Source organism: Ailuropoda melanoleuca, chromosome 6 (genome assembly GCF_002007445.2).
Source record: "Ailuropoda melanoleuca isolate Jingjing chromosome 6, ASM200744v2, whole genome shotgun sequence".
Taxonomy (NCBI): Eukaryota; Metazoa; Chordata; class Mammalia; order Carnivora; family Ursidae; genus Ailuropoda; species Ailuropoda melanoleuca.
In genome coordinates this window covers 12,255,430-12,275,143 of record NC_048223.1, presented here as the reverse complement: position 1 = coordinate 12,275,143, position 19,714 = coordinate 12,255,430, and the positions used below count along the sequence as shown (strand labels likewise).

General features: G+C 41.5%; 1 protein-coding gene across 3 annotated transcripts in view; it reads left to right on the top strand.

Annotated features, from left to right (window-relative positions):
• Positions 1-6,400: 6,400 nt before the first annotated feature.
• PCCB (propionyl-CoA carboxylase subunit beta) overlaps positions 6,401-19,714 on the top strand; it is a 106,419-nt gene continuing 93,105 nt past the window's right edge. The window contains exons 1-5 of one of the 3 annotated variants that reach the window (XM_019805491.2): positions 6,401-6,621; positions 9,421-9,540; positions 10,535-10,603; positions 13,286-13,342; positions 14,872-14,985. In XM_019805491.2, coding sequence (XP_019661050.1) covers positions 6,439-6,621; positions 9,421-9,540; positions 10,535-10,603; positions 13,286-13,342; positions 14,872-14,985 — 543 coding nt within the window. In that variant the 5' untranslated portion in view covers positions 6,401-6,438. The remainder of the gene's footprint in view (positions 6,622-9,420; positions 9,541-10,534; positions 10,604-13,285; positions 13,343-14,871; positions 14,986-19,714) is intronic. The other 2 variants (XM_011231798.3, XM_034661960.1) reach the window with 2 other exon arrangements.

Below are 19,714 nucleotides of genomic sequence, written 5' to 3'. Positions count from 1 at the left end.
ATAAACTATAAATATTGTGGAGTACTTTTTAAACTGAGGTATAATCGACATTAGTTTCAGGTGTACAACATAATAATTTGATACTTGTATATACTGCAAAATGATGACTATAACAGGTGTAGTCACCACACATAGTCACAAAATTTTTTCTTATGATGAGAATTTTTAGGATTTACTCTCCTGGCAAGTTTCAGTAATGCAATACCATTTTATTAACTATAGTCATCATGCTGTAATTACATCTCCATGAGTTACTTATTTTATAACTGAAAACTTTTACCTTTTGACCCCCTTTGCCAATTTTACCCACTCCCCAACTCCCCACTCCACACCTCTGACAACCACTAATCTATTCTCTGGATCTATGAACTTGGTTTCTTTCCTTTTTCTTTCTTTTTTTTTTAGATTCCACATATAAGTCAGATCACACTTTCTCTGTTTCTCTGTTTAGTATAATACCCTCAAGATCCATCCATGTTGTCACAAATGGCAAGATTTCATTCTTTCTCATGGCTGAATAATATTTCACTATCATACATGTTATGTATATATCACTATCATATATGTTATATATATCATGTTATATACATCACACATCATATACGATGTACATGTTATATACATGCATATCACACATATGTATCATATAACACACATATATCACGCGTGATATATATCATGTATCATATAACATGCATCCCACACACGTGTGTGTGTGTATGTGTTTATACCATGACTTCTTTATCCATTCATCTGTCAATGGGTACTTAGGTTGTTTCCATGTCTTGGCTATTATCAGTAATGCTGCAATGAACATGGGGGTGTATATACCTTCCTAAGTTGTTTTTATTTTCTTTGGATAAATACCCAGAGATGGAATTGCTGTACCATATGGTAGTTCTATTTTTATTTTTTTTTTTGAGGATCCTCCATACTGTTTTCCATAGTGGCTCCACCAATTTACATTCCCACCAACAGTGTACAAGAGTTCCCTTTTCTCCACATCCTCACCAGCACTTGTTATCTCTTATCTATTTGATATTAGCCATTCTAAGAAGTGGGAGATGATACCTCATTGTGGTTTTGATTTGCATTTCCCTGATGATGAGTGATGTTGAATATCTTTTCTTGTACCTGTTAGTCATCTGTATGTCTTCTTTAGAAAAATGTTTATTCAAATCTTCTGCCCATTTTTAAATAAGACTGGGGTGCGTTTTTTGGTTTTTTTTTTTGCTTTTGAGTTGTATGAGTTCTTCATATATTCTGAAGATTAGCCCTTTATTAGATATATTATTTCCAAATATTTTCTCCCATGTGGTAGGTTGCCTTTTCATTTTGTTGATAGCATCCTTTGCTGCACAAAAGCCTTTTAATTTGATGTAGTTCTATTCATTTATTTTTGCTTTTGTTGCCTTTGCGTTTGGCATCAAATTCAAAAAATCATCGCCAAGACCTGTGTCAAAAAGCTTACTGCCTATATTTTTTTCTAGGAGTTTTATGGTTTTAGATCTTACATTCATGTATTTAATCCATTTTTGGTTAATTTTTGTGTACGGTATTTGATAGTGGTCCAGTTTCATTTTTTTGCACGTGGCTGTCTAATTTTCCCAATGCCATTTATTGAAGACATTGTCCTTTTACCATTGTGTATTCTTGGCTTTTTTAAGTTAATTGATCATTTGTGTGGGGGCTTACTTCTTTATTCTGTTCTATTGAACTCTGTGTCTGTGTTTATACCAATACCATATGTTTTGATAACTATAGCTTTGTAATATAGTTTGAAATCAAGGAGTGTGATGCCTCTAGCTTTGTTCTTTTTTGTCAAGATTGCTTTGGCTAGTTTTTGTTGTTGTTGTTGTTGTTTTGGTGGTGGTTCTATACAAACTTGGGATTGTTTGTTGTATTTCTATGAAAAATGTCATTGGAATTTTGATAGAGATTGCACTGAATCTGTATATTACTTTGAGTAGTATGGACATTTTAATAATATTAATTCTCTCAGGGGTGCTTGGGTGGCTCAGTTCGTTAAGTGTCTGCCTTTGGTTCAGGTCATGATCCCAGGGTCCCGGGATCGAGCTGCACATTAGGCTCCCTGTTCAGTGGGGAGCCTACTTCTCTCTTTCCCTTTGCCTCTGCACCCCCCCCCCACTTGTGTTCTCCCTTGCTCGCTCTGCTCTCTCTCTCAAATAAATAAATTTTAAAAAATCTTTAAAAATATTAATTCTTCCAACCTATGAGCTTGGAATATCTGTCCACTTATTACGTCTCCTTCAATTTTACATTAATCTCTTATAGTTTGAAGTGTACAGGTTGTTTTTCTTGGTTAAATTTATTTTCAGGGGTGCCTGGCTGACTCAGTTGATAGAACATCCAACTCTCAATCTCAGGGTTATGAATTCAAGCCCCACATTGGGTGTGGAGCACTTAAAATTTTTTATTTTCAGATATATATTTTTTTAAAGATTAAATTTATTTGAGAGAGAGAGAGCACACAAGTAGGAGGTGGGAGCAGAGGGAGAGGGAGACGCAGACTCCCTGCTGAGCAGGGAGCCCCATGAGGGGCTTGATCCTAGGACCCTGAGATCATGACCTAAGCTAAAGGCAGATGCTTAACCAACCGAGCCACTCAGGTGCCCCTCAGATATTTTATTCTTTTTGATGCAATTGTAAATGGGTTTGTTTTCTTAATTTCTGATAGTTCATTATTAGTGTATGGAAACACAGCAGATTTTTGTATATTGATTTTATGCTGCAACTTTGCTAAGTTTATTAGTTCTAATGTTTTTCAGTGGAGTCTTTAAGGTTTTCTCTATATACTTTCATGTCATCTGCAAATAGTGACAGTTTTATTTCTTTCTTCCCAATTTGGATGCCTCTTATATATTTATTTTTTTCTTGCCTACTTGCTCTGGTCCATCTTGCAGATAGCAGATTGTGGGACTTCTTAGCCTCCATAACCACATAAGCTAATTCTTGTAATAAATCTCTTTATATATCTACATATATCCTAATGGTTGCTTTTCCTTTGGAGAAGCCTGAATAATACAGCAGAGAAGAGTAGGAAAGTGAGCCTGATGTGGAAATCACAGGAGAAAGGAGAGGAGGGTGTGTCGTGGAGGTCAGAGAATGCTGAAAGTGGTACCAACAGATGGCCAAAACTTCAAAGGAAGAGCAACTCGCAAGGGTAGAAGAATGGTCTGGAAGTGCCTCTGGAAAAAGGTACAGAAGAGCTCTGCTCATTTACCACAGAGCCCAAGGAGTCAGAAAAGATGAGGATTTTCCAAGATGGCTTGGAAAATGTATGTGGTGTGGGGAAAACCAGGTTCCAGTTCTTAATAACAGTTTTAACTGAAATTTAAGACAGAGTTCTTATGACCCAATGTTAGCAGTCGAAGAGACACAGTCCAGAAAAAAAAAAGTAAATTTAAAGTACACTTTTTTCATCAAAAAAATGAAACACGAAGGAGAGAAGTACACCATAATGCCTAAGAAACATCTTAAAAATCCTCTCTTCCCATGGGGACAGCAGCTGCTCTCCAAAATTTCGTCTTTCACACCTTTACTTCGAACTACCCCAAACTTGCTAAGGTGACAAGACACCTGGATTGCATTAAGGGTAATTGACTGAGAGCCCCAGCTGTTCTGAAATTAACTGCTGAATTTGTACTGAAGCCACACCTCTCATAGGTGGCTCCCAGCCACACAGGGGCAGGAATATTTTGACTCTAAGACTCCTTGATACCCTTGCTGAACTTTCCTTAAAAGTGCACAGGAATCTAAGGAGCTCCCAGTCACCTTTCTTCCTTCCCTCTCTCCTTAAATGGGGTTCAGGCTTGCATTGCAATCTGTTAGTTCTTCCAGCCTCTCCCAGCTGCTGGCCCATTTTCTCTCACAGGTTGTTCCCCTAATTGATTTCCTGCACATTTAATTTCTCTTTTGGCAGCTGCTTCTCAGAAGATCCAGATAACACACTCTCCAAAATATGTGTGACCTCTTCCAAATTTACTCCTTCCTTCCACTTCACCCAGCTGTGCAGGCAGTGATCGCTGACTAGGATAGAATGGCCAGCTCAAGGTGACTCCTGTCTCAAAATGGAGAAATAACTCAAGTATAGCAATCCAGCAAGGACAACTAGGGGCAGGAAAACAGCCTGGAGCAAGCTAGGATTCCAAAGGGCAGTTACTGGGTGGTTTAATCTTCCTGCTACCCCACCTCCACCCATCCTAGGTGGACTTGCACCCAAGGTAAAAAATAACAGTACAGATCTATAGGACTATATATGGGATACCCATAGTAGGGCACTAGAACAGTGAGGAGGAAGAATGAGAGGAAGGGAAGGAGCAAGTAGAGAAAGAGAACTACTTGGACAGAGCACTTAGGTTCAGTCTAACAGTTGTTTATGGATCCCTCTTGGGCTTTCTGCTAAGCACTGTTTATTGAAAGTTAAATAAGAAAAACTTCCTCGCTCCCCTGAGGGATGGATAATTTCCCTAACATAGGCAGAAGGAGGATCAGAGTAAACTGCCTTGAGATGATACCTGAGCAGAGCCTGGAAGGATGCACAGGTGTAGGAGAAAACCTCCTGAACCACACGCAATTGCCTATCTTCTAGCTCACTTCAATTCCACAAATACATTCTGAAGGCTTCCTATGTATTGGGCCCTGTTTCAGGTGCAGGGGCCACAGTGGTGAGCAAGCTGGCCACGGTCTCTGCCCTCTGGCTTGGGAATCTAGCTGAGGACAGAGCGAAACAATCTTACCACACAGTATGAGATGTGCCACAGGAGAGGGATCAGCAAAGCACTTTAGGACAAAGGAATCTTAAGGCCCCGAGCCTTTATGAAGCCCCAATTTCTAAACGTGGCAAAATTCTTCACACACTAACTCCGTTTTTGCTTTGCAGTCTCATCTACCACCATTGCCCAAAAGTTGGGGATACAACTGTGTGTGAATTTGAATATGCCACTACTTCTGTTCCCTGGCATGCAGTTACTTTTTCAAAGATACTCTCCTTGACACATCCAGCCTTACCCAAATTCTCCCTTGTGCTACCAGGCCAGTCTTTTATCTATCTCTCTAGGGTGATGAGGTTCTTAAAGCAGGGACCCAAATGCAGGGCCAACAACATCTACCATGGAGTCAGGTGGGCTTTGTCCAGCCACATAACTTCAGGGTTTGGACCCTCAGCTTCCCTGCATATCCAGATGAACATCTCCTACTCAAGGAAATGTAATAAACACTGGTGGTTAGTTCTTGGCACATAGTAAGTGCTTAAAATATTTGCGGAATTGAATTTCATTAACATTAAAGTCCTAGGCCAGAATTTGGACTGTATGAAGGCTCTGGCTGTGAGCTGGAGCTTGGAGGGGTTAATGATCAATTTTAGCAGTTTCCTCTGTGGCTAAGAATGCAAAATATACACCTTGTTCTTTGCATTGAAGACCTGCTTGTTAGCTGGGGAAATAGATGGACAACCTCCTAAGAGTTCAGTTCTAAATTCCTAGAGCAGTGGTTCTCAATCTCTAGCAAGCATCAAAATCACGTAGAGGTCATCTGGTGAAACAGATTGCTGGCTACACCCCCAGAATTTAATTCAGTAGGTCTCGGTGGAGTATGAGAATTTGAAAGTCTGCATTTCCCACTTGCTCTCAGGTGATAGTGAAACTACTGGGCCCACAATTTGAGAACTACCCACTAGAGGTTAGGAGCCCTGTGCTCAACGCGCAGCACATAGCGGGGTCTCTGCGTCTGAATCCTGGCCCCACCACATCTTTAGTGTTGGCTCTTGATCAAATCACGAGACCTCTCTGTGCTTCATTTACCTCATCTATGAAATGAGTATAAAAAGGTAACACAATTGAGTGCTTAAAGCCACATCTGGCACAGTGTTTAACAAATGTTGGTTAGCCCCTATTATCTACTCATTTTTTTTAAAGATTTTATTTATTTATTTGACAGAGATAGACAGCCAGAGAGAGGGGGAACACAAGCAGGGGGAGTGGGAGAGGAAGAAGCAGGCTCCCAGAAGAGGAGCCTGATGTGGGGCTCGATCCCAGAACGCCGGGATCACAGCCTGAGCCGAAGGCAGACACTTAACGACTGAGCCACCCAGGCGCCCCTATCTACTCATCTTCTGGAGGTGGTGGGACGACCAAACTACAGGTCTAGGTAGCCAGAGAAGAGCAAGAACTAAGTCCCTCTTCCGTGCAGCAAGGAAGGCACAAGGGCTGAGGACCAGTACTAACCCTCTCAGAGTAACGCCCTAGCGCGGTCTGGGGTCTCGAAATCACTGGCCTTTTTCTTAAGAACGCTCTGATGCCCAACCCACAGGTTCCCTACGTCCCGCAGATGCTGCGCAGGCGCAGAACCCGATGTGCCCACGCTTGACGCACATGCGTACTCAGGCGCACCGGTTGGGGGCTGGCCGGCAGATCAAACATGGCGGCAGCAATGCGCGTTGTGGCGGCTGGAGCAAGACTCAGCGTTGTGGTGAGCGGTCTCCGCCCCGCCGTCCGCAACCTGTGTAGCCAGCCCGTCTCCGTTAACGAACGCATCGAGAACAAGCGCAGCACCGCGTTAGTGGGAGGAGGCCAGCGCCGCGTGGATGCGCAGCATAAGCGAGTGAGTCCTGTGGAGGTCCGGCCATCCCCTCGGCATTCGCGACCTATCACAGCGTGCCCAGCTCGCGACGCCCCAGTCCTTTCAGCCAATCAGCGCCATGCCGGGGAGGGGCGGGGGCGAAAACGTTCACCTTGAGTACCTGTTGCCTTTCACCAAGTTGCGGTAAAACGAGGATAAGCGCCGTTGGTCTTTACTACTCTCCGCTTTGCTTATGGATTTTTAGAGGGTGCTGGCCGGGTCCCAGACGGCTCACCCCTTAACATCTATAAACTTTTGGACTAGTTACTTAATCCCTAGGAGTCAGTTTGTTGTAAGAAGAAGTTAGTACTTCTCCCCTCACAGTCTTATCGGTAGAGGTACGGAAGCGATGATAGGCACTTAACTAGGGGGAAAAATCTGTTTATTCTTCTCATGCCCCGTGAACGCGTGGTAAGTTCTTGCTCTATTATGGAAGCAGGAAGATAGAAGCATATAGCAGGGGAAGTAACGTGGGCAAATTTTCACTTTAATCTGGGGCAGGGTGTGCACAGGGAACTTGTGGGGCTTCTGACCCACAATGCTGGCTGGATGCCTTTAGGGTGTTAGCGAGCGTGCATCGACATGCTGCGTAGGAAGGGTACGTGTCGAAGGCAGGGAAGTTTTTGAGGCAAGACAGCTGGCTTTCAGAGATACGCTGGGTGGACCATTTAGCGGCAGGAGAAACTTAGGCCCACGTAATGACCTGGGACTTGAAACTAGGCTCACGCAGTGCATCACTGACACGTGTGTGAATCTGGGCTGATGTGCTGGATGAGTTAAATAACCAATCTGGCAGATGCAGAAGTGAAATTCTTAGAGGTGGGCATCGAGGCACAACTGTCAAGTGTGGGGGTGGTGAGTGGGGTGGAAGGCTGGGATCTTCAGTGAGGAGATTTGAACTAGCCCTTTATTGAAGTCTAAATTGAGTGTTGATTTATTTTTATTTTTTATTTTTTAAAGATTATTTATTTATTTATTTGACAGAGAAAGAGCACAAGTAGGGGAAGGGCAGGCGGAGAGGGAGAGGGAGAAGCAGACTCCCTGCTGAGCAGAGAGCCCAATGCAGGGCTCCATCCCAGGACTCCAGGATCATGACCTGAGCTGAAGGCAGATGCTTAACTGACTGAGCCACCCAGGTGTCCCTTGAGTGTTGATTTAGATGTTATAAATTCTGATTTGACAAGAACATGAAAGTGACTGTTCTTTTTTGATAAGTTACCATTCCTTTTTGACAAGTTAATCCCTAGGAGTCAGTTTATTCTAAAGAGAAGATAGTAATTTTTGACCCTTTGGGAGTGAGATGTAAATTTGGTTGAGTGTGGGTTTGCCTGGGTAGTGCGGTCCTTAAGCCTCAGACTCTTGGTTTTGGCTCAGGTCGTGATCTCTCGTGGTAGGATCAAGCCCCAAGTCGGGCTCCAGGCCCAGCGGCCCCTCTGCTCCTCCCCCTACCATCCCATGCTCTCTCTCTCTCTCTCTCTCAAATAAATAAATCTTAAAAAATTTTTTGCTTGAGTATGTGGTGCCAGGAGTGCTTTCTCTCCCTCCCCTGGGGTGGCTCTGTCTGGATTGAAGGAACCTTTACATCATCCTTTGGAAAGGCCTCTCAGTGCTCCTGTGCACTCTATTGGGGCCCGTTGCTGAATTCCTCCCTGGGTAGACCCTACCAGGTTTAGATGCAGGCTCAAGAAGCAATTTTTCTTTTGCCAGAGCTGACTTAGGAGGCTGAGTTGATTTAAATCCCTCACTCCACCCCCTTTTAAACAATTTTTTGGACTCCTTCCATAGGACAAATTCCCAGAAATGGAATTACTGGGTCAAAGATAGGAATGTTTTTAACACTCTAATATATGTTGCCAGATTGCTTTCTGGAGAACTTAATTCTACTTTACACAACAGTGTATATAATTGCCTGTTTGTTTTAAAAAGACCTCATTGGCTTTGGCTACTTTCTTATGGGGAAAAAAGAAAAGAGCCAATTTGAGGTGGTTTTTTCCCCAGGGCATAAGGAGATTGGAAGACAGTGGGCCTGTGCTTTTGGCTTGGTCTAGGGGCTTGAGAGCCAAGCAGTAGAGGCTCTTGATAAGTTGAAGGTTCCAACCTCAGCCCTCCAAGCAGCATTTTTTTTTACTCCTCTCAAGTGAACTCTTTACTGCTCTCTGCCCCACTCCGTTTCTTCTCAGCCACTACCTGCTGTGGGGTTGTCTCGGTATCCTAGTGTCACTGTCAGGTGTGGGGTCCCTAAGCAGGGTAATGTAGGATAGTAGGAGAAGCCCATGGAGGAGGCAGGAGAAGAACCAGGAAGTAGTCCTGGAAGTGTCCTTGGGGTTGGACACTAGTGGGGTGAGTTTGTGTGGGGTTCCCTAGAAGAAGCTTGTGAATCTGGGGGTGAGGCCTCAGACCTTTAAGCTTACTTTAGTTTTCTACCTCTTACTTTTCTATTCTTCTTTTTATTGCTCCTTAAGTCTTCAGTAAATGTTTGTGGAACTAGTTATCTTGTTCCATAGTCAGGCTCTCCTTACCCCCACTTCTCTTCCCCTTTTCCTCCTCCCATTTCCTTATTTGCCTTCCCCAGTTGGTGGCTCCTGGAGCACCCTGTCTGCCCTGATTTCCTTACTGGCTGAAATCTACTGATAATACCTGTATTTTGGGCAGGTTGATGGAATAGGGGCTTTCATGAGGGGTGAAGAGGCAAACTCTGTCTTCCTGGCCCTCTCAAGAACACTCCTTGCTTACTGACTTTGCCTATGATGACCTCACTGAATGGTTTTTGTTGCATTTTAGGGAAAGCTAACTGCCAGAGAGCGGATCAGTCTTTTGCTGGACCCTGGCAGTTTTGTTGAGAGCGACATGTTTGTGGAACACAGATGTGCAGATTTTGGAATGGCTGCTGAGAAAAATAAGGTATCTTTTCACAATGGTGGTGTGAACCTAGAAGTTGCACTTTCCAGGCCCTGCTGGCCTACCCACTAGACTAATAAAGGCCTTTTGGAACTCAAGGTACATTGAATAGTTTTCAGTTTGGGGCCTGAAGTTGCAGGATTGCCTCTGGATAAGAATTATTGGGCCTCCAGGTTCCCCTACTTACCTTTGTCTGCAGATGAAGGAATGTGAGTGGAACTGCTCATACCTTGTGCAGTGTGACTCTGACCCAGCTTCCAGGGCTCTGGTTGTGGGTTCAGAGTTCTCACAAATATGGATTGACAAACTTGGGAGGAAAGATGAGAATGTCTTCTAGTTGTGTTCTGGTTTGTCTAGGCACCAGAGACCCCTAAAGCAGGACCACTTGCCTATTTTGACACTTTAAGTTTATGGAGTTTTTGAGGTCAGAGTCACCAACACTTCTTTTTGTAATCAGGTGTTCTCCAACACTATGCAGAATTCTTTGGACTCACTTTTGATCAGTTTTCCTCAGGTCTGACTATATGCTGTTAGTGACCTAAGATTTGTGAACTTGGCACCAAATCAGCTGGCTCCATTTGAGTCCTATGGGCCACACAGTATTCCAGGATTCCAAGCAAAATAATGGGTTTGCCTTAAGGTTTGGGGCTGGGGTGTGTGGCTTTGTAGAGTTGCCATGTGTCATTCTATGCTCTTCTCCTTCCCGTGGCATTTGGTAGTGGCAGCTCTAGGGAGTCTTGATTATTTTGCTTTTAGGAAGGAAGATGAGATCTAACTCTAGTGCCCTTCACTTCTGTTGATGAAGTAGCCTAGAGCTTGCTGTTGCAGAGCTGAACAGGGGAAGGGGAGGTTCCATCATGTTCCTGATTCATATCGAATTTTAAGAAATTTAGGGGGGGCAGTTGTTTTGGGTTTTTTTTTTTTGGTCTTTTATTGCCAAATTCATTAAAAGTCATATTTGGGTTTTTTAACTTTTATTTTTCTATTTTTCTGATAGTTTCCTGGAGACAGTGTGGTCACTGGACGGGGCCGAATCAATGGAAGATTGGTTTATGTCTTCAGTCAGGTATTTAATAACTCCAATAGGCTGAGCTTTCCTGGAGGGCAGAGCCAGGTGCAAAAGACATGAGAAGAAAGCAGTTTTGGGGGATGAAAACTTGGTTGTAGTGGGGGTAGGTGAGGGATTTACTTTGTTTTTCAGTGCATATGTCCAGAGTTTTATACTATAGTATGTGTTTTTTCTTAGGGAGAAAGAATCCTTAGTCTTGAGGGATGATCACAGGGCAGTAATCATGTAAAAAGTCCCAGGAACCAGGAGTTTATTCCAAGTGAGTGAGATTCCTCTTGGCAGGTTGGGTGTGTGCTCGGAGGGCAGCCATGTCCTGGGCAATGTGTGGAGTGAGAGAGTGCTGTGAATGTAGCCTGGGTGGAAGGGACTAGACTCTAGGAACCTTAAGTTTTGGGTTTTCACGAAAGTGTCAGCAGAAATTTTGTTGGGCTGCATAAAGACAGAAACAGTTTCTTCACACTGAGACCATAGGAGAATATAGTATAGTAGGCAGGATAATGGCCCTCCAAAATGTCCAGCTCCTAATTCCTGAAACTTACGAATATGTTACCTTACATGGCAAAGGGGAATTAAGCTGCAGATGGAATTAGTGTTGTTAATAATTAGCTAACCTTAAAATAAAGAAGCCTGGGTTACCCAGGTGGACACAATATAATCACAAGGGTCGTTAAAAGAAGGAGAGGCAGAAGCGGAGTTCCGAATGATGTGCTGTGAGAAGGACCTATCATTGCTGGCTAAGAAGATGGAGGAAGGTCATGAACGAAGGAATGCAGATGGTCTCCAGAACCTGGAAAAGGCAGGAAAAAAGATTCTCCCTTGGACCCTCCAGAAAGGTGCCTAACCATGCTAACCTTAAGTGTAGCTCAGTGAGGCCCAGGTAGGACTTCTAAGTTACAAAACTGTGAGAGAATAATTTTGTGTTGCTTTAAGCCACTGAATTTGTGGTAATTGTTAGAGCAGCTAATAGTAAACTAACACTACACTATTTTGGGTTTGATTACCACTCCACCATAATTCTAAATGTTTTGTTCCTTTTACAAATCTAAAATAATGAAGCTTGTTTAGTATTAAAATTATGGGTTTAATATTAAAATAAGTATGTTTGGCTAATTTTAAATGTATTGTACTTAGACAATACTCATTTACTTAATAAATTACCTTTGAACTGTTCTAAAACTATTATAAATGGGTCTGCCAAATGCTTAACTAGAAGAAATAATCTCTCCTTTTTGTAACTTATGAGAGCTAGGCAAAAACTTACACAGAAGGAAAAATTAATAAGATAGCTAGAACAAAGAAAGGTACTGTGCTTTCTGGGCTCAACCTTCTAACTACTGAGCAGATAAAAAATTCACTGAATTGATACTTTTTGTCACCTTTTACGCCCATGGGATAGGGTTGGGTGGGGATGGGGGAAAGGGAGAGGTTAAAAACTGAGCCAGAGTTTCTGCCTTGAGGATGCTAACATCTTGTAGATAGAATGGGGGCAGGACAGGAGTGTCTTCTGTACAATAGGGTGAGAGAGGTTCTGGGCAAGTGCTGTGGGCTCAGGACAAGGGATGATCACTTTTAGGCTTGAGGGATGTTTTAGGGAAAATGGGGCATTTGAAATAGGCCCTGAAGGATACTGAGGGTGGGGAGTGATGAGCAAGCTTTTTTGTAGTGATCCCCAAAATGTTAATATCTGCAGTTGCTTTTTCTGGGGAACTTCTGCTTTCCCAGAGAAGCAGCCTCAGTCTCTTGCCTGATAATCGGCCATAGGTGTGTTCTGGGGGAGAGGAGTAGGGGGGAAAGGAGGGGCCAGTGCTGGCTCATCATTCATCTCATCTGTTTTTAGCCTCACTTTCCCTTTCTTTTGCTGCTGGTGATTGTGAATCCAGAGCCCCTCTGATGAAGTTGCTTTAGAGAATAAACCTTTCCCCTTCGCAAGGTGAAGGAGAGTACCTGTGGGGTCTAGCTGCTCCCAGCAGACACTTCGTATCGGTCTGTTTTTCACCCCTCGTCACCCCCCACTTTCCATGGTTCCTGCGTTTTCCCCTCCTCGTGATTACTCCCCCTGCAGTATATAAGCTTCCATTTGTTCCCTCTAAGTCAGATATTCTTGTGCTTTCATTTCCCCTCAAGTTTGTTCAGTCTCTCCTCTGCCGATGTTGTCTCTTCCCTTTTTGTCCTTGTGGGCTGAATCTCTTTTTAATTCCCCCTGTCTTTTTGAGATGGTTTTTAGAAGGAGGTCCTTACTCAGAAGCCCTTTGCAGCAGGAGATAACGAAACTCCACACAGGAAGCTGTGAGGGCTCTGATTGACTTTTTTTCACCTCCCTTGGCAAATGCCAGAAACTTTCTAGTAATAGAAGTGCCTGACTGTTTGATGTCTATAGAATCTGATTTTTCAGGTAAATTCTGCATGAGAAGTTTTCCTTTCCTAGAGCTGTGACTCATTTTTTGTAGAGCAAAGGCGAAGTCTTTTGCTCTTGACAATACATGAGCTCCCTTTAAGATACAAATTATTCTATAGGATAGTGAATAAAAGAAGACTGTTCCTAATTTTTCGAACTTCTAAAAATCCTTCAAAAACTTTTGGCTAGGAGTTTTTCATTTCCTCCTCCTCCTCCTCCTCCTGGCTCTTTGTCCCCGGCTGGTCACTATATTTTATTTGTTGATTTAATTGTTTTCTTTTTAGGATTTTACAGTTTTTGGAGGTAGTCTGTCCGGGGCACATGCCCAAAAGATCTGCAAAGTAAGTATTTAATATTGAAAACCCAGTACTTTCAGCAGTCACGTAGTGTACATTGAGTATGGGGTGCAAGACTGTATGTGGGGTGGGTGCTGACCCAAAGGTCCCCTCAGTGCAAGGCAGGAGTTCGTAACATTTTTTTTTTTGTATCATGGATCCCTTTGGCAGGCTGGTAATGATTTACATGCATAAAATATGTAGGAGTAAAAAGAAGTAAAAATATTTTTAAAAACCACATTTGTAATATACATGCCTTCTAATTCCTCAAATAACAAGATTTAGTTGTGGATCCATACTGCTATAATTTCACAGTAGGTATGAGTAAAAATGCTATTTCAAGATATCTGCAACAACTTCAATATGCCGTAAAAATACCTGTGGCTTCTATTAATGACAGTCACAGGTACTTCTAATAATGTGGTTTGCTTTGTTTTGTTTTTTGCCTGTGTTCATTGTTGAAATGCTAAAGATCAGCTCAAGTTAATAAAGATATAGATGTAAATTTTTCCCCTCCAAGGCATGGATGAAATCTATTTATACACTGCTTGGGGTTTTGAAGACTCTAGGTAAAGAGCTGATGGTCCAGGTACTAAAAGATAAAGAACAGTGCAAGGATTGATTACATGACGGTATTTTAAAAACACTGCCAGTGATGAGATGCTCTGGAGGTGAATAAAAGTATAGATCCTATTTGGAGAATTTTGGAATTAAAGGTAGAGTTGACTATTAGTAGCTGGGGGGAGCTTCCCTATATAATGGAAAACTTGGATTCTAGACATGGTCTTGTCTTGTATTTCTGAAACCTTGGACCAATCATTTAACTTTTAAACCTTCCCAATTTTTCTTTTTACTGCCTCTGTTATCATGGTTAAATGGCTTATATGGAAGTGAAAGTTCTTTGTGAACTGACAAGAGCTATTGGGAATGTTACCACTGACCCATGAGGAAAATATGGCTCATTACAAGTAAAAGCAGGCCTGGGCCTGGTATCTGTTAACAGATGGATCTACGTGTACTTCCACGAAAATACTGCTTTGCTCTTGTGTCTACTGTCAGCTCTTTCAAAAGGGTAATGGGGTTGGGAAGGGGGTAGTGGTGGCAGCGGCGGTGCCTGCCTGGCTCACTCAGTAGATCATGTAATTCTTGATCTCAGGGTCATGCATTCAAGCCTATGTTGGGCATGGAGCCTACTTTAAAAAAAAAAAAAGTAACTGGGAACAAAACTGGCTACTGGAAAATATTATAGTTAGGCCTGTGGGTCTAGAAATGTTGTCATGAGCAGTCTTTCCCCTGCTACTGGGAAGTGCTTTGGGTCTTGGATGCCTGTGGGGCTTTAATCTGCCCTTAAATTTTTGGTTCTTTATCTTCTATGAAGGTACCTAATCATCCTGGTTAGTGAAGTTGTTATAAATGACTCCTGTTTTTGAAAAGTGCACTTAGAACATTTTCCAGAAAACACCATGGTGCTTTATAAATTTCTGGTTTTGATAACAGGATCAGTTGTCTCATAAAAGATTTCTTTGCTGTCTCAGATCATGGACCAGGCCATGACAGTGGGGGCTCCAGTGATTGGACTGAATGACTCCGGGGGAGCACGGATCCAAGAGGGAGTAGAGTCTTTGGCTGGCTATGCAGACATCTTTCTGGTGAGAAACCTGTCAACAGAGAGTAAAATAGTACAAGACTTAGTTTTCTAAGCTCTGTCCTGGTCAGAGCTTCCCTATTCCTACTGTTCTCTGCTGTATGTCTGTTCTGTCACTTCTTCCTGTGTCACTGGGGAAGGCATGGAAGGTGGACAAAAAGCAAGAGAGTAGGTAGAGAGGGTTTTCTTTTTTCTCACAGAAAGCCACTCTTAGGGGAAAACTAAATTAAAGGTCACTTAAGGGAAATACACCTATTTTTTTCAAAAGCAAAGGACATGGAATATAAAAGGTTAAAATGAATTGATTTGCTAGAAATAGGAATTTTTAGAAAATGCAGTGCTTTTTATTTTGGTTAAAACACAAGGTCATTATATGGAGTTCAAGTTGTAGTATAAAGAAGAAAAATTAGCCAAATCCCACCATTCAGAAACATTTGATGAACATCATTTCAGATATCTTTCTGCTTACTTACTAAAATTACAGAGAAAGAAATGAAAAACACAAAAGTAAATGTGTCATTTGAAGTAGGAAGTAAGAAAGTAAGGAAGATTGGGGTGAGGGAGAGAGATACTGTCAGATGGAAACTTGATGAAAAGGGACAGATCTACATTTCTAGAGAGGGGAGGAAAAAGGGAGAAGGTAGGAGAGAAACAGGCAGACATTGTTTCTAATCAGGCCAGCTGTTGTTGTCATCCCCTGGGCTGCAGGCTTATGAGCGTTCTGTCCCTGTCTGCTGCCCTTTATGATCATCAGAAAAACGTGTATTTTGTGTAAGATGCTCTGCTAGTTGTGGGAGTACTTATGTTCATTGAGAAGCCACTGTGTAGATCTTAAACCTACTTTTTAATCTTTAATCTTGAGCTCCAGGAATAACCCACTGGGGAGAATTAGCTCTTTGGGTGCTGTGGTCAGACGGTTTAGGCCCAGAAGGTCTCCCCCTTTGGCCCTCAGCCTGGAAGTCATGCCTGTATTGGAGATGAAGGTAAGGAAGCATGGCCCTAGGAGAAGTGGCAGTAAATCACTACATTTTAGAGCTTGTCAGGGTTTTAGAATATCTCCTACTCTACCCCGTCTTTGAGTACAGGCTGCAGAAGTTGGGTTTCATTTTATTTTCAGGAAGTAGGCTTCAGTGACTTTAATAAAGTATTTACTGGGGCTCACTCAGTTAAGCATCTGACTCTTGATCTCAGTTCAGATCTTGATCTCGGGGTTGTGAGTTCAAGCGCTGTGTTGGGCTTGGAACCTACTTAAAAAATTTTTTTTTTTACTAATGATGCTTGTTATTTTTACACCTCCAGCCACTTCCTTCTGCCTATACTGTTATTTAAATTTTTTTTTTGTAACTTTATTTTGATAGAATTTCAAACTTTATATAAAAATTGCAAAAATAGTACAAGGAACTCCCATATGTCCTTTACCCAGATTCGTCACTTGTTTACATTTTGCCCACTTGCTCTATCATTTCTCTCCATATGTATATATTTGCCAGTTATATTTATCTGAAACACTTGAGAATAAATTGGATATTGTACCTCCATTAGTTCTTAAATCCTTCATTGTGTGTTTCCTAAGAACAAGGACATTCTGTAATAAACTTAGTACAATAATAGAAATCAGGAATTATTGATTCATCAATATTATTCTTATCTATGGTACTTAGAGTTCATCAAACAATCCTAATAAAGCCCTCTAGCTGTTCCCCTATTCCCCTATGCCCCATCTAATCCAGAATTAAGTACTGTCTGTGATTGTTTTATCTCTTCAATTTCCTTTAATTTGGAGCAGTTTTTCAGGTTTTCTTTGTCCTCCATGACCTTGACATTTTTGGGAACAGCTTTATAAGAGGTATAACTTTCAAACCATAAAATCCATCCATTGTAAGCATGTAATTCAATGACTTTTTTTTTAATTCCAGTAAAATTAACAACAGTGTTAGCTTCAGGTATACAATATAGTGATTTAATAATTCTATACGTTATTCAGTGGTCCTCATGGTAAGTGAACTCTTAATCCTCTTCACCCATTTCACCCATCTCCCCACTCACCTTTTCTCTGATGGTAACCATCAGTTCTGTATATTTAAGAGCCTGATTTTTGTCTGTCTTCTTTCTTTGTTCCTTTGGTTTCTTAAGCTCCACATATGAGTGAAATCATATGGTATTTGTCTTTGACTTATTTCACTTAGTGTTATACTTTAGCTCCATACATAATTACATCTTCTTTATCCATTCATTTATTGATGTAAACTTGGATTGCTTCCATATTTTGGCTATTGTAAATAATGGTGTAATAAACATATAGGTGCATATATCCCTTGGATTTAGTGTTTTTGTATTCTTTCGGTAAATACCCACTAGTGTGATTATTGGATCATAGGGTAGTTCTATTTTTAATTTTTTGAGGAACCTCCATACTGTCCTCCACAGTGGTTGCACAAGTTTGCCTTCCCACTGGTGGTGCATAAGGGTTCTTTTTTTCTCTATATCCTTGCCAACGCTTGTTGTGTTTTTGATTTTTTTTTTTTTTGAAGATTTGAGAGAGAGAGAGAGAGAGCGCACATGCACAAGAAGGAGGGGCAGATGGAGAGGGAGAGAGAATCCCAAACAGACTCCCTGCTGAGTGCAGAGCCCAATGTGGGGCTCAACTTCACAACTGGTAATCATGACCTGAGCTGAAACCAAGAGTCCGATGCCCAATTGACTGTGCCACCCAGGTGCCCTTGTTATCTTTTTCATTTTCACTACTGGATAGGTGTAAGGTGATATCTCATTATGGTTTTGATTTGCATTTCCCTGATAATTGATACTGAACATTCTTTTATATGTCTGTTGGCCATCTGGATGTCTTCTTTGGAGAAATGTCTCTTCATGTCTTCTGCCCAGTTTTTGACTGGATTATTTGTTTTTAGGATGTTGAGTTGTATCAGTTCTTTATATATTTTAGATACTAACTCTTAATCAGTTTTGTCATTTGCAAATATCTTCTTTCATGCAGTGGGTTGTCTTTGAGTTTTGTTGGTTGTTTCCTTCACTGTGCAGAAGGTTTTTATTTTGATATGATCCCAATAGTTTGCTTTTGCTTTTGTTTCCCTTGCTTCAGGAGACATCTAGACATAAGTTGCTACAGCCAATGTCAGAAAAATTACTGCCTGTGCTCTCTTCTAGGACTTATATGGTTTCCTGTCTTACATTTAGGTCTTTAATCCGTTTTGAGTACATTTTTGTGTATAGTGAGAGAAAGTGGTCCACTTTCATTCTTTTGCATGTTGCTGTCCAGTTTTCCAACACCATTTGTTGAAGAGACCATCTTTTTCCCATTGCATGTTCTTGCCTTCTTTATTGAAGATTAATTGACCATATAATTGTGCATTTATTTTTGGGCTATCTATTGTATTCCATTGATCTATGTGTCTGTTTTTGTGCCAGTACTGTACTGTTTTGATTACTACAGCTTTGTAATGTAACTTGAAATCTTTCTCCACATCCTCTCCAACATTTGTTGTTTCTTGCCTTGTCAATTTTTGCCATTCTAACTGGCATAAGGTGGTATCTCAGTGTGGTTTTGATTTGAATTTCCCTGATGGCTAATGATTTTGAACATTTTTTCATGTGTCTGTTAGCCATTTGTATGTCTTCATTGGAAAAGTGTCTGTTCATATCTTCTGCCCATTTTATGATTTGTTTATTTGTTTCTCGTGTATTGAGTTTGAGAAGTTCTTTGTAGATCTTGGATACCAGTCCTTTATCTGTGGTGTCCTTTGCAAATATATTCTCCCATTCCGTGGGCTGTCTCTTAGTTTTTTTGACTGTTTCCTTGGCTGTGCAGAAGCTCTTTATCCTGATAAAGTCCCATAAGTTCATTTTATCTTTTATTTCTCTTGCCTTTGGAGATGTGTCGTGAAAAAGGTTGCTCTGGCCGATGTCATAGAAGTTGTTGCCTATGTTCTCCTCTAGAATTTTGATGGATTCCTGTCTCACATTGAGGTCTTTCATCCATTTGGAGTTTATTTTTGTGTATGGTGTGAGAGAGTGGTCAAGTTTCATTCTTTTGCATGTAGCTGTCCAATTTTCCCAGCACCATTTATTGAAGAGACTGTCTTTTTTCCACCGGATGTTTTTTCCTGCTTTATCAAAGATTAGTTGCCCAAAGAGCCNGATGGATTCCTGTCTCAAATCGAGGTCTTTCATCCATTTGGAGTTTATCTTTGTGTATGGTGTGAGAGAGTGGTCAAGTTTCATTCTTTTGCATGTATCTGTCCAGTTTTCCCAGCACCATTTATTGAAGAGACTGTCTTTTTTCCACTAGATGTTTTTTCCTGCTTTGTCAAAGATTAGTCGCCCAAAGAGCCGAGGGTCCATTTCTGGGTTCTCTATGCTGTTCCTTTGGTCTATGGGTCTGTTTTTGTGCCAGTACCATGCTGTCTTTGTGATCACAGCTTTGTAGTACAGCTTGAAATCCAGCAATGTGATGCCCCCAGCTTTGTTTTTCCTTTTCAACAATTCCTTGGCGATTTGGGGCTTTTTCTGGTTCCACACAAACTTAAGGGCTATTTGTTCCAGCTCTTTGAAAAATGTCATTGGTATTTTGATCGGGATGGTATTGAAAGTGTAGATTGCTCTGGGTAGCACAGACATTTTAACTATGTTTATTCTTCCGATCCATGAGAATGGAATATTTTTCCATCTTTTTATGTCTTCCTCAATATCTTTCAAAAGTGATCTATAGTTTCTAG